General features: G+C 32.5%; 1 protein-coding gene across 1 annotated transcript; it reads left to right on the top strand.

Moving 5' to 3' along the window:
- Window positions 1-209: 209 nt before the first annotated feature.
- On the top strand, window positions 210-10328 carry LOC147063822 (trypsin-1-like). Its single transcript, XM_085959083.1, has 4 exons — window positions 210-376; window positions 2448-2700; window positions 8665-8817; window positions 10179-10328. Exons 1-4 carry the CDS (start codon window positions 210-212, stop codon window positions 10326-10328), a joined length of 723 nt encoding a protein of 240 aa, XP_085815209.1.
- The last annotated feature ends 6084 nt before the right edge of the window (window positions 10329-16412 follow it).

Raw genomic sequence — 16412 nt, 5'->3', positions numbered from 1 at the left:
CAAATATTAATGCCACATTTTGATCTTCTGAATTAAAAAAAAAAAATTTTATGTGCTATTTTTGTGCAATTTCAAGTTCTATCGGGCTTAAAAAGTACCCTTTATTATTATAATTTTATAAATTTTGTTTCTATTTATTTTTTTAATTACATGCATTATATTATTATGGTTTTTGATTAGGATTTCCACGAGTTGGGCAAGAAGAAAGCATGAATAAGACTGAGATTGAAAAGATTGTAGGTGGCGAAGAGACAACAATCGAAAAGCACCCTCATCAAGTTAGTCTTGTCATGGATAAAGTCAGTCATCGCAGCACATGTGGAGGATCCATTATTAGTAAACGATGGATACTTACAGCTAGTCACTGCATGGAAAAGTAGGTTTTAATTTTCTTTAAATTACTAACAACCACCTTGTACGAAAAAGCAAGGACATGGTTATTAATAATTCAAAAAAAAAAAAAAATCTTTTTTACTTAAGGGTCGAAAACAAAAAAAATGCGGTATATTTTCAAGCTTAGCCTAGATAATCTATTTATGGACATTATAGGATTGTCATTATGACACCATGTCTTTTTTCATCTTGTAAATTAAAATTTAATAACCACATAAAATTTATTAATACCATAAAAAAGTAATGTTTTAAACGTTTTCATGTCGAAATTGACAATAAAGCCATATTTAGCATAATATATCAAATAATGTCCGTGATTGTAGAACTATATAAAAATATTATATTGTCAACACACGCCTATTCCAATCGAATTCAACTGATTTCAATTAATAATTAAATGAAAAGTTATAGTCGGTAAATTATTCAATGGAGTTTGCAAACGAGCGTTCCGTATTTGCCATGATAGAATTTGAAAACACAATGTATGATGTATATGACTTAATTCTACTTTTTACATGACCACATTTACAAAAATGCTCTTTTATGGTATTAACTAGTTCAATGCCGCCAATTAGTTAATTGGTGTAATTAACGTAAGAATTTGTGTCATTACTCACGTATTAACGCGTTATCGGCAGTTAAACTTTCACATATTTTAGGTGGTTATAAAATGTTAATTTATTAGATGAGAAAAGACATGGGATCATAATGACATACTTATATGTGTGTCCTACAAAGTCTACATATTATTATCTAGGATAAGCTTGCAAATACATTCTTAATATTCTTAATCGTACTCTTAATTTGGTACTGTTCGGTTAAAGCGGATACAGCGGAAAACGCATTTTGAAAATAGCCGATAAACTGGATTATTTATTAGTTTGGGTTAGTTTAGGTTAGGTTAGGTTGGGTTAGGTTAGGTTAGGTTAGGTTAGGTTAGGTTTGGTTAGGTTAACCTAACAAATAATCCAGTTTATCGGCTATTTTCAAAATGCGTTTTCCGCTGTATCCGCTTTAACCGAACAGTACCCTTAATTTTATTTTTTTCCTTTACCTAGCACTCCGGCCCTTAAAATATGTGATTTATTTGTCCTGCCTTTAGACGTAGGTATTGCATTCTAGAATCCAGTAAGCAATATGGTATGGACTCTGTAGAGAAAGTCAAGGTGTATTCATTGTCCTCTGTGACTGCCCGTTGATGGGATCTGACCGAATGGAGCTGTTTGCGAGGGTTCGTCTACACACGGGCCCGATTGGCTACGTCAACTTGAACCAAGACCAACGTTGAGGCATTTGAAAAATTTACTGCATCATATGGAGGACGGAATAATTCCGATCCCTCCTTAGATTCATCACTTTTAACGCCTGATTCCTGTTTCGGCAGAGTTTCAGTACACGAGTACAGAGGAAATTTCATGTCATTAAAGATAAATGACAGCAGAGCAAGTCAAAATTCTTTTTATTTTACAAAAAAAACTTTTTCTTTAAGCACTAAGGTGCATGGTTGCTACATTAGTCTGACTGCATATACATGGCGGGTGGAGATAGGGTAACTCAAATCATTGTATGTTAGTTATTTATTTTCACTTTGTATGTTTAACAATTATCATTTTAACATATAATGAGGCAAAGAATAGCCAAAATGTCTTACAAAACTGTCACATGTTAAAAAAAAAAATATTTAAGCTAACGCTATTAAGACTACAATGATTTTTACTTATATAAAAAATAGTATTTCGTGAACTGTTCTCTTTATTAATTGGTATTACGCCGAGACGTATACAATATAACTGTGTAATTAAATATTCACAGCTAAAGTTTATACTGAAATCATAGGGAATTTTAGTATTAATGAGTTATAAATGGTTAAATGGTTGTGAAGAATGCCAATGTCGCGCATTCAGGGAATAATTATTATTATATTTATGTTATAAATTGTAAGGAGTGCAGTGTGTTAGAGGTGCCGCTACTGATTAGGATACGTCCACAATATCTTATTTTGAAATATCTATGTACCATTTTATCATTTATAATTTTAAATTTATATTTTTTAGCGCGAAATCAGTTGTCATTCGAATCGGAAGCTCAAAGTTAAGAAGCGGAGGGACAACTTATTCGTCAAAGATATTCAAACTTCACCCACAGTTTAACAAAACAATAAGATTTGATTATGATGTAGCTATTATCTACCTTCCCAAAGATATAGTTCCTGATAATAAAACTGTCAAAATAATACCTCTGGTCGCAGCAGGATCAACTGTTCCTAAAGGGACAAATGTCGTTGTCTCCGGATGGGGTAAAACAGAGGTAGGAAATAAAATTATACTTTGAATGTCACATAAAATATTTAACCGGTACAATATCTAATATATAAAAATTAATATTTGTTTGTTTCTTTGTTTGTTCGTATTGAATGCACTGCCATACCGTTCATCCGATTACGATAAAACTTTGTTAACTTATTGTTTGCACTTCCGTGAAGAGTATAGGCTATATCTTATATATAAAAATGAATGTCTGTCTGTCTGTCTTTCTGTCTGTCCCGTATGCGTTCCTATACCATTCATCCGATTGCGATGAAATTTTGGTAAGTGGTTGTATGCACACCCGCAAAGGTTTTTGAATTAGAAAAATCATCATTTTCTTCTCCTACATCATTCTGTTTTCTTTTATTTGTATGGTTCCTATACCATTCATCCGATTGCAACGAAACTTTCGTCAGTGATTTTCCCAACATCTTCAAACACTCGCAAAGGTTTTTACTTCTTCTTCATTATATCTTCTTTTATTTGTATGGTTCCTGTACCATTCATCCGATTGCGATGAAACCTTCGTCAGTTGTTGTGGTAACACTCGCAAAGGTTTCTGAATAACTACAACTATCTTTTTCTTCATCATTCTATCTCCTTTTATTTGTATGGTCCCTATACCATTCATCCGATTGCGATGAAACTTTCGTTAGTGGTTTTCCCAACACCTGCGAAGATTTCTGAATTAGTAAAACCATCTTCTTCTTCTTCTTCATTATATCTTATGGTTTCTATACTTTATACATTATTCGTATGGTTCCTATACCATTCATCCGATTGCGATGAAACTTTCGTTAGTGGTTGTGCCAACACCCGCAAAGGTTTCTGAATAACTACAACTATCTTTTTCTTCATCATTCTATCTTCTTTTATTTGTATGTTCCCTATACCATTCATCCGATTGCGATGAAACTTTCGTTAGTGATTTTCCCAACATCTTCAAAGATTTCTGAATTAGTAAAACCATCTTCTTCTTCTTCTTCATTATATCTTATGGTTTCTATACTTTATACATTATTCTTTATACTTTATACATTATTCGTATGGTTCCTATACCATTCATTCGATTGCGATGAAACTTTCGTCAGTTGTTGTGCCAACACCTGCAAAGGTTTCTGATTAAGTACAACCATCTCCTTCTTCTTCTTCTTCTTTATCATTATATCTTCTTTTATTTGTATGGTCCCTATACCATTCATCCGATTGCGATGAAACTTTCGTTAGTGGTTGTACCAACACCTGCAAAGGTTTCTGAATTAGTACAACCATCTTCTTCTTCTTCTTCATTATATCTTCTTTTATTCGTATGGTTCCTACACTAATCATCCGATTGCGATGTAACCTTCGTCAGTTGTTGTGGTAACACCCGCAAAGGTTTCTGAATTAGTACAACCACATTCTTCTTTTATTTTTTATTCTTCTATTCGTACGCGTTTCTATTCCATTCACCCGATTGCAATAAAACTTTCGTCAATAATTGTGCCAAAACCCGCAAAGGTTTTTGAATTAGAATAACCATATCCATCTTCTTCTATTCACAATGAAACTTTGGTGAGTTGTCGTGCGCATGCCCACGAAAATTTATAAATTATAAAATTATCTTCTTCTTCTATTCGTATGCGTTCCTATAACATTCATCCGATCGCGATGAAACTTTTGTCAGTTGTTGTGCGCACACCCGCAAAGGTTTCTTAATTAGTATTATATTATTATAAAATACAACGTTTATTGTTTGTTTGTTCCATGCAATTTTGATTTTTTTTTACTACATATTTATAACATTAACTAGCTGACCTGGCAAACGTTGTTCTGCCATATAAATTATTTCTAGTGAATATTTTGGTTGTCAAATAAAAAATAACGAATGTATCGTTAGTGTGTGGGGATGGGATCTATGACAGAAAGAGGAATAGAGCGCTGTAGACGATGACCGTCGATAAAAACAAAAAAACATCAACCATTCATTTTCTCAATTCAAAATGAGTGATGATGTTCATAATGAATGAATTACCTGTGACAGGATCTCGTTGTTTAATGTTTATGCAATATCCGTCTTGTCCCTTCCAGAAAATTAGCGGATATTGGAGAGCGTCCTATGAACAGTGTGTGTCAGCGATGAACTCCAGATTATTGTTTCTTCTTCGACTCACGATTTTTCGCGTCGATGTGCGGTCGCCAACCATGACTCCAGCAATGTCGTCAACAACAGTCGCATTGAATCGACGTACGTGCTCTCCAGCTGGTGTTTTATCAGGATTGATGACAATAGCGTGATTGTCATTTTGCAATACGTGCATGTGTGCTTTGAAGAATTTCAATAATTCATTGTGCTCATTCAACAGGGCGTCCAGTTCGACGACGATGCGCCTGGCATTAGGCGAATTGAGGCTATTGTAGCCGCAACGTGCATCTACATGATTGATGTCCTCCCGCCGCGCCCATGAAGTAGATTTGTAAAAATGTATGTGGTTCGTTTGGCATTGGCAGCAATGAGCCTACTTTGTGGTATACTTGGCCTTTGATTTTGAACGTAGAATAGAATTGTTGACCATTTGCCTCAGTATTGTGAACTATTTCTGTTGCTCCGGACGAAGTCATTTGGAAGCATGAATTGAATGTGCGAATGGACTTCAGGAACAGGTTTGAATCTGGAACCGTGCCGATGAGCAAGCCGTTCAATGGTTCTGTTGGTATCTCAATTTCTGGTAGTTGCACTTTTCCTGATGCCCAACACATCCCGGCTGACTCATGTTTGAATTTGAGCGCATGACAATGGGGACATTCTTTGTCCATAGCACCAATCAGCACTTTCGGATGAGCGGAATATTCAATATCTGGCTCGTACTCGAATACGAGACGAAAGAACGAAGCGGATTTAAATGTTCGATGTACTTGTTGGCGTTGTCGGTCATTTGCTCTGCGTGTGTTAACTACGAACCGGCGCGCTTGGCTCCGTTCCAATTGTCGTTGTTGATTTCGTTCAGCTCGTGCCTCTTGTGATTGAGATGCACGCAATTGCGACATGCTTACACGCACGTTTTTGTTATCTTGTTGGATTTGTTCGTCTGTTCTTTTTGCTCTACTATTTTGCATGTTTGTTGCTTTATTCGTTCGACGGCTCAAATGGCCCCCCTTGCATCTTACTGGCATTGTAATACACGCACATAAAAATAGATAAATTAAAATAAATCGTACAAAATTTTGCACGCACTGCGTTGTGATATGCCGAATGAAATGTCAAAATGACGCGACGCTTCTCTTGAATGCTTCTCGGACGTAGCGCCATCTGTCATTCAACAACATAAATAATTTCGTTCTGTTTGAAATACGAACGACGGTTAAATTTGTTCATACAAAAATAATAAAATCGCGATTAAAAAATAGGAGGGTGGGGGGTAGGAGGCTGAAAATTTGGGGTTATAGGTATTTTTTTATGCCAAATAATAAAAAAAATACAAAAAAAAATTGTCAAAAAAATAAAAGAAAATTTTTCTGGATAGAGATACCCTAATCACCTAGCGGTATGAAATATACTTGTTGACCTATTCTCATACCTAACAAATATATATAAAAAAATCATAAAAATCGGTCGAGCCATTTCGGAGGAGTTCGACCACAAACATCGTGACACGAGATTTTTATATATATAGAGATAACGTTTGCATATTTTGGATTCGATTTTAATTTAGTGGTCTTTTGTTTGACCTTTACTCCTATTAGAATTATTTTCATATTGCTATATTGTATAACACAGATATTTTAATATTAAAAAAATAATTACCTCTTATTATTTTTTAAATATCTAAGTTAAATATAACCACGAAGCGACCCTGTGCGAAACCGGGTACTTCAGCTATCAATAATTTAAAAAAGACATTAGTATAATAAATATTAAGAGCGTACTTCAGTGAAACGGCAAATACTTTTCAACAGTAGATGCGATGAAATTTCTCACTAGTCGCCAATCGGAGACTGATAGTCGAGGTATCCGCACGTCAATTTGTTTTGTGATGGTGTCGGATGAAAATATTCTTAAATCGTTTAAAGATGACTTAAAAACTTTACGTATATACTTTAAAAAGAAAACATGTCAATGAATGTACCTACTATTATGATTAGTAAGATAACAATAAACATAATAACAAATGGACGCATGTTGGATTTTTATGACAAATTATATTTCGTTCGGCACGCGTCATGTGCACAATCCACGCATCGCCTAGCCACGATCTAAAAACACCATACCTCAACTGAAGTATAGCTTTAATAATTACTTATTTGAGATATTTTTAAATCCAAAATTCAATGTTTGCAGTAAATAACGTTTTTGTATTTCAAGTTTTTAGTGTTAGTTTATTTCAATTCTATTACACTGTTAAATTAAATCAAATATGCCCTATCTCAGTAGCCATTAATTCCTGTAATTCAGTTAATATAATACATATAAAATTGTATAATAATTAATCGAATTATGGACGTATTAAACTTTTTTTAAACAGTTTTTCAAATGCTCTTGGTGGATTTTGGAAGTTATTTTATATATTATTATTATGTGGATTTATCGGCTTTTAGAATTATACGCCTCCCTTTTAAATGACATATACCTAGATACCAGTGGCGAAGGGTGGAGGTAGGCTGTTAAAATTCGCTATAAATGGTGCACACTAATCTTTTTTAGTCATATGTATTTGTTTTTATTGAACTAAGACTACAATTTACAGATGGTGTTAGTTAGTTTTTAAAAATAAATTAAACCATGCCTAAACGAAACCATAATAATTTTGGTCTAATTTGGGCAATACGACAAAATTGTGCACACTTTTTCATTCATAGTTATTCGTTTTCGTTGGATTAAAAATACATATTACACATATTGTTGGTTATTTTTTTTAATTCATTAAGCCCTGACTAAACCAAACTAAAATAAATAAAAAATATTATTCTATTTATAAAATATTCACAGTTATGTATGATTTAATTGCATAATTTTAGATATTTTGTAGATAGACATGTATTTTTTGACTATTATCTATTATGGCTTGGTTTCTCAGGGTTTAATTGAATTTTAAAAACTAACCAACACTATCTGTAAATTGTAGTCTTATTTCAATGAAAACAAATATGTATGTCTGAAAAAGTTTAATGTGCACTGTTTATGGCGGATCTTAACAGCCTACCTCCACCCTTCGCCACTGCTAGATACATACATTCTTTCTTTTAAGTATTATTTCATATTGTGTTCTCTCAAATTTCAATTGTATATATTATGTTAATAAGTATGTATGCTATGAATTTGAATTTGTTTACTAGTGCTTATGTATAATCTGTGTCATCATTATCATCATCAGCCGGAATCAATCCACTGCTGGATGAAAGCCTCTTGGCTGCTTCCACTTCTCTCAGCTCTGTGCGTTGCGTTGCCATGTACTTCCACAGAACTTTATCATTTCATCGATCCAGCGGTTTCTAGGTCTACCTTATGGACGTTTTGTACTTCTTGGATATCACTGGATGACTAGATTTGTCCAACGATTGTCTTTTCTTCAAGCTATGTGTCCAGCCCATCTCCATTTAAGGCTTTAAATAAACTCTATTATATCGCAAACCCTTGTCTGCTTCCTTATCCACTCATTCCTCTTTTTGTCCTTTCGCGTTATGCCCAGTATGCACCTCTCTATTTCACGTTGTGCTACCCTTAGTTTCTGGATCTCTCTTTTACTTAGGGTCCATGTTTTAATCTGTGTACTTAATAGAAAATAAATAATAATACGATTTTTAAAGTTTTTTCCGTATTTATACCACAACTAGACTAAATATTAATTTGTAGCTCTCACTAAGCATATTAAAGAAAAAGTATTTTTTTTATTAAAAAAATAATTAGGAAATATATATAATTCTTTGAAACAACATCGTAAATGATAAATAAAAATAATATACGTTATATTTATAATCATTCTTCAAGGAAAATGGCCATTCTTCAAACACCTTACGTGACACAACGCTTCCTATAGTAGACAGAGCCGAATGTGCTGAAGACTACAAGAAATCCAAACAGCCAATCACACCTCGCATGATATGCGCTGGATTTAAGGAGGGTGGTAAAAGCACATGCAAGGTTTGCATACAGTATTTTTTTATTAAATCACTCACTATTTGACCATTTAAAAATTAGAGTATTCATTTTCAAACTTGAACATGTTCCTATGTGCTTAGAAATTGAACAAAATATTTCAAATTTTACTAAATATTTAGCTGTTGATGTTACAAAATTAACAAAATAAATTAAAGAGTTTATTTAAGAAAATTATTTATAATAATTATATTATTAAGCCGTATATAATATTAGTCGGGCTGCGGCGCGATATTCCGAATTATAACCGTAGTGCTATTAGTTTAAGTATAGCTATTTTGAATTTTATTTATGCAGTAAAATATAATAATATGCTAATCTAATAAATTGTTATTTTTAAATGAAAAAAAATAGTATCTGACACCCGAATTCTAGTGGAAAAATATTATAAACAGTTATTCATACGTACATATTGCATTCTATAACAACTTCTTAACGATTACAATATAAAATAGCACTAATATCGCGCAATATCACGCAATTTCACATCGTGGCCTGAGTAAAGAGAAACTAGACTAACATATTAGTTTATTTCTTAAAAATAGCTTTTTGTCATGCAGATCTCAGAATAATATAGAATAATATTAAGAATCCGTTATTATTTTCATTATCTTCGTATTTTTGTTCAGTTTGTCTAGAAATCTAAAACTTATGTTTTATTGCATTATAATAAAATTATAAATATTTATCGTACTACGCCCTAACTTTGGAGAATATGGCGCAAAGCCAAAAAGAGACGGAGCGGTGTGGTGTTGCAAAATACATCGTTATAAAATGCAGTAGATATAATATTGGGAGTTTCTCTGAAGATGCTGAATATGGCAACGGTGATAATGTTATATGTTTTGGAAAGTTGCGTTGAGTGTGTGATGATATGGTGCTTTGGGTAGTAAGGAATGATACACAGTGGTTGTATTTTTTGGTTTTGTAATAATTTGTCATAATAAAGTTATTTCCTGTTCGTATTATTATCTATAATGCGTCAGTTGTAGGGTTGAGTAAACCTCTACAGATACTACTAAGCATGGCGGGGAGGCAACACTCGTTACTCTACTTGCTTATCGTTTCAATCCAATATGTATATCATCGATCAACTTTCCGACATAATATTTTACTACCTACTATAATATGGATAGTGAAATAAATGGTGTAGATTGAAAAATGCAACTATCCCTCGAAAAATCTTTTATAGGGTTTCTCACTTTGCAATCACACGGTCAATCCCATGACTTACTTGAATACATAATCAAGTATGGTCTTGAGGTATTGCTGGAGAATGACGATATGTAATTTTAATTAAAGTGCATTGATAAGTTTGTAACTATACTATTCAATTTTTCCTACAGGGTGACTCTGGTGGACCTCTAGTACTCTCAAATGGAATGCAAGCGGGAATTGTTTCATTTTCGACTGGATGTGCCAGGGCAAATCACCCGGGAGTATACTGTGACGTCGGAGCAGTTAGGGAATGGATTAAACAAAATACTGGAGTTTAATTTTCTGTAACATAATATTATATATCAGTATTGTTTTAAAAATATGTGCAACTGTATTGAATAAATAAACAGTCTCTACTGATATTTAATAACATAATAATAATCAAATTTGACCATATTTTTATTAAAATACAACATATTTTTTTAAGCTGTCTACTCATGGTCACTATAGTAAATTGAAAATATTCATTTGATTACAGAATAAATTTATCATTTTCTTTATAGTAACATCTATCGACAAACTGTAGCCAAATGTCATAATTGTTAATGCAGCACTCCTCAGAAAAGACTTACTTAGATCACAATGTAATAAATTTGTAGAGGTTTAAACCCAACTCTACAATCGACGTATTATTGTCTATGTCCATTTGCATAGTATAGATAATAATACTAAAAATACGAGAAATGACAATCAAAAACTAGTTGCAATGTTGGCTTTGAACTGCACAGCCAAAATATACACGCGCAACTCAGTGTAAAATTAAAATCATAATGTAAACCTTACATAACAAACTTCAATATCAAAGTGACAGTATTCTTTAATGCCGTGTATAATCTAAAATGAAGTACTGCAATATAAAACTAATAACATTCAACGAAGTGTATTATTTTAACTAGTGTCCCGAATTAATCATATCACACACATAACGCAACCTTCTACATATATAATTATTAGATGTTGTATCCTCACACCTACCAAACAACAAAAGTTCTTACATCTATAAATTTTAATCCCGTCACATAAGTCAATCAATAAACATCCACATAAAAAGTAATTATGTGTATTAAATAATTAATTCCAACTCCACATCTCATAACCGTAAACTTAATAACTAAACAGCTACCAATTGGTGACCCCCTAAATTAAATAAATAATTTAATATTGATATTAGTAGAAACATAAGAATTATTTATAAAATATTTTATTGGTCTTTAATTTACCTACTCACTTCACCCTGTCATGCTCTAATATTGAAGCATAAAGTAAGTTTGAATTAATGCCATTTTCTTATGTCCATCATCACGTCTCTTGCATTATACCATGTGAAACTAGCTGCACCCAGGTTTATTGTGTGTTATAGCCGCAAGCGATCCATTTTGGATAGTAAAAATAATATGTCATATAATATGCCGTATGTATGTACATAATACAAAAATAAGTTGAATTAAAGATATAAGCAATATGTATATTATACATAATTTAATAAACTTCATAATACAGATAAGCCATATTATTTGTATGACTTTTATTGAATGAAAAGGAAATAATTATTATTTATCTTATAATAATTGAGATCTTAACCTAGGTCTGAGACTGCGTATGGTACGTTGTTATGACGTGCTCTCAATTCTTTCCTATGGTATGGAAGTATGGAGGCTAAACCAAGAGATGTCACGGAGACTTAAAGCTTTCGAGATGTGGGCTGTATAGACGCATCCTCAAAATTCCCTGGACTGACCGGGTGACAAATGTTGAAGTTCTCAATCGAATGGGGAAGGACCGAGAAGTTCTACGTAGTATTAAAACCAGGAAACTACAGTACCTCGGCCACGTTATGAGAGGATAAAAATACAGCATTCCCCAACTTGTCGTTCAAGAAAATATCAATGGGAAGCGTAGCAGAGGACAGCGTCGCATTTCGTAGCTTAAGAACCTCCGTGATTGGTACAAGTACAGCTCCACTGAACTGTTCCGGGTAGCAGACGACAAAGATAAGATCGCCTTGATGGTGGCCGACCTCCTCTGGGGGATGGCACAATAAGAAGAAGATAATATTAAAATTTCTTAATATAAGTAATACTTACGTCAATTGGTATAAAAAAATAATCCATTTACAATTCCGTGCGGGAAAGACTGACCAATCTATCAAAACGAGCGTGTATACACGCTGTACCTACTTTACTAGCCCTGGTCGATTATTTTCAATAATTTAATACACGTCATACTGCCTCTCTCACAATCATGGTGAGATACTTACAGAAATACAAGTCTCTATGATATATTAATACAAAAAAGATATTATGTTTAAAAGGTGTTAATTTTTCATATAAATTCGCGGCCTGTCGGGTACCGCCATGCTTATTACCTGCCATCATTTAATGAGTTCGATTAATATTGATTTTCATAACGACAAAATATACGGTATTATAATGACACATGCCTATTATCACTACCCTCCATTTTGGTAGCAGAAAATTTCTCAACTGTCACTTTGTGTTTTGTTTTCTTTTTTATCGTCTGTATTTGGGATGAAGGTGGATAATTATGACACCGGAATTGTTATCAGAAACGGCGAGGTTTATTTAACGTTAATATTATACTATATGGTTACATTTTTAATAATTTAATTCTACGGAGGACGAAATCGGCGTGTTGGCGATTTAGCTGTTTGTCGCGATCTGAGCGCCATCTTGTCAAATCCTTCCCAACGGTTTTTTTTCTTGGGCGACGTTGCATATCTCCAACGGTCAAAGACAATGTTGCCGGCCGACTTTTAACATTATTTATTTTCTTATTTTCGCAATCAGCGCTTTATTATTTGTTGGCTTCGATACCGATTCGGGCCTCTTCAGATACACAAAGACATCCCCAAATGGGGACCATACGGGGGTGTCACACTATATAATTCTTACAAAGTTTGTCGATTGTTTATTCTAAAAATATGCCAAATAATTGTACATTTTTGATAACTATACAAAAATCCTCTTCTCAGGGCAGTAGTATTGGCATACGCAATAGCGTGAAAGTTTTTAAATACAGTCGAACTTGGCTATTGCGAGGAAGATGGGACCGACTGAATTTTCTCGTTATAAGCGGTACTCGTTATATCAGAGAATAGGGATTTTTAAATGAGCGGTCACATAGCAAAAAAAGACGCAAAAAGGTCGAAAATAAAAAATCTGAAAACCATCGTAAAAATCCCCGAAACAAGCATGGCCTTCATAAACTACAAAATAAATTGTTTATTGTAATGAACGCTGGTAGATACCTACGGAATTCACACACCTTGGATTTTTCAACCATATGCGTGGATACTTTTTCATTCTTGTCAGTGAAAACAACAATAAGTTTGGTACTTAGACACTTAACTAGTGTCATAAACGTAATCCGTCCCCGGCGGCACCCTGTCCGATCGGAATTTTTTGCTTAGTGTCAGAAGATTTTTAAACGTTTGACACATTAACAGTATTTTAGCTCGGTATATCCGATGAGTTGCTCGTTATAACAATGAATAAATGTATGGAGAAAATCATAAACCAAAATATCAACGAATGTTTCCTCATTACATCCGAGATCTCGCTATGTATAGATCGTAATAACCGAGTTCGATTGTATTACAACTAAATACTCGTAGTATAGTATTTAAATGATTCTTAATATTAGAAAAATACAATGACCTATTGTGTGTCAATGTTCATACATATAAATCGGTGCATAAATTTTGTTTAATAAAATACCAACGTCGTTTTACAAAATTATTTTTACACCCCAGTTCTGGACATTAAGGTGCCAAAAGTTGGTAAGTCGACATTATAAGTATTTTGATTGAATGGTCAATAATTATGTGTATTCGGGTAAATATCTAAACCTAAAACAAATTTCCGATCACTGGAATGTAGTTTTGCAGGTACCTAGTCATAATATTATTTATAAAATTTTGTAACTGCTGATTTTTTAATATGTGATCAGGGAAAAGTTTGTAAATTTACACTTAACAATATTTGAAAGTTTAATTTAGTTTTTAAACCTATAATAATTAGTATCTCTACAGAAAAAGAATTGTTTGATCACTTACGGTATTATTATAAGAAACATGGTGTCAAAATATAGCATTCTGATTCAAAATATGTTATACCAAAAGTATCTAAGTATACTTACAAAGTGTTTTTATGTAATAAGCACTGTTTTTCAATATATTTTCCTATATCTGGAGGGCATACAATACTAGTTATAATATTATAGTGGGTGAATTTGAACGATTTTAATACGGCTGATCTAAGACTTTTGACTTTAGACTATTAGGAATACATAGTAAATTATCGAAATATATAAAAGTTTGTCTGCCAAAGGTAGGTAAGTATGACCGTTCCTTAAAAAATATCCTTTTGATAATTTGGTCTACTTTTGATACTGAAATAATAAAATATAAAATAAATACACCTTAATTAAATTAGATTTAAACTAAGACTGATAAATACTAAACTCAAGAACATGTTTATCTCCAATCATTTAAAATACTATATAAATGACTACTTGAGAATTACAATTTTCAATTATTCTATTATTTACTAGGTGCAATTATGATAATAGTAACACACGTGTAAAAGTATTATGATGTTACTCGATGTACGTACATTTTTGCAATTACATCACGACATTTGACCCCAAGAAGGATAACAATAATATGGGCCTCCGCAGAGTGGATGTTTTATTAAATAATTTGAGTTTTTTTTTACTAGAAATGGATATTAGCCACTTGCTCAACGCATATAATCTGGCTCCAACCCCTTATTGAAAAATAAAATATAATTTTACCAACGACAATATAATATCGATACCGTATCGCTCGGCTATCATGGGCGGAGTGCATGTTTTTTCATAGTATTTACGTAAATATATTTCACATTCTTAAATCTTATGAATTATTCCTTGAATAAAAAAAATAGTTAATTAAAATTATTAGTAAGCTCAAGTTAATTACAACAAAAAATCTTGGAGTGATCCGTGACGTTGGTTAGTAATTAAAATAATACCTACTTTGATTTAAAATACAAAAGCCGATCGCCAATAGTAACTCGATTTGGAAAGTGCTTCAGATAGTATTAAGAGCCATTCTTTAAAATTTGTTGCAATTAAGTATGGAGCCTTTAGCATAGTGGTCTATGGGCGCGAATCCCGAGAGATGCAGGTTCGATCCTGTAGGGTGTCTTACTTTTATCAAAAAAGTTTTTTTCTATTGGTTATAACATATTTTCTCAGCAGTGTTTTTAAAATTATATATGTTCAATAAATATATCGCACACTTAGATCTATAGGGTCATAACTGCAAATAACATGATCTTGAGTAATTTGAACGTTAATTAATTAACTACAATTTAATTAATTGCAGTAGACTGCTGAAAAATACGGTGGTCTAGCACAATAAACATTGTACCAAAGATGAAATATTTTTTAGGCAAAAAGGCTTCATGTAAGATAATGCCTCTATATAGCTCTAAATTAATTTCTATTGAACTGCATTCATGAGTTATTTTCATGTTATTTTGCAGTAATGACCTTATAGATCTCAGTATGCAATATTACAGTTTATAAATGTGTCTGTTTTTTTGCGTCATATGTAACCAGGCGTTGCCGGTGATTTTGGCCATCTATTCTTGTTTTCTTTTAGATAAATCCAAATAAGTAGGTATATTATGCATATTCCAGAATTGAAAAAAATAATTGCGTCTGTTGTCGATCCTTGGACCTTATGGTTGCAAAATTACTATTTCCATTTCAGAACATCAGCCTATTTATTGTTATCACGTTAATAGCTATAATTTAATATATTTTAAATACGAAACAGTCCGTTTAAGCATTAATTGTCAATAATTATTGTATTGTAATTTCTAGAATAGTTTCTGTTTCTGGATATGACTACGAGTATTCGTATTTAAATTGTTTACTTTGTAATATTCTTAGAATAAACCTTTGCAATGTTTCGTCTGTTGGTAGTCTTTGTCTTCTTGAGTTGCGCTTATGGTAAATATACATTATATTTTTTATATTCCATACAATATAATAATACATCGTGTATGTTCTTTTACTAAATGGAACAATAATAATTAGTATAATTATTCGATTATTATTTTTTTTTCAAATCTTGTTTTCGTATGTTAGACAATAAAATTATTTTAATATAATTAAAAAAAATATCAAAAGGCTGCGGTATTTTGGATGAATTGATAATACATAATATTATAAATGCATCAACATTAAAAATGTGTCGCTAGATTTCAAAATCAGCCTAGTCCACCTTTTTTAGGTATTTTTGAATTTTTTGTGAATTGCTGAAGAACTACTGCTTTCTAACATTTCTGCAT

Source organism: Rhyacophila brunnea, unplaced genomic scaffold, assembly GCF_057557595.1.
Source record: "Rhyacophila brunnea isolate RB1 unplaced genomic scaffold, BYU_Rbru_1.0 scaffold_8, whole genome shotgun sequence".
Classification (NCBI taxonomy): domain Eukaryota; kingdom Metazoa; phylum Arthropoda; class Insecta; order Trichoptera; family Rhyacophilidae; genus Rhyacophila; species Rhyacophila brunnea.
The sequence above is the reverse complement of the archived record's forward strand: the minus strand, read 5'-3'. Positions and strand labels throughout refer to the sequence as shown.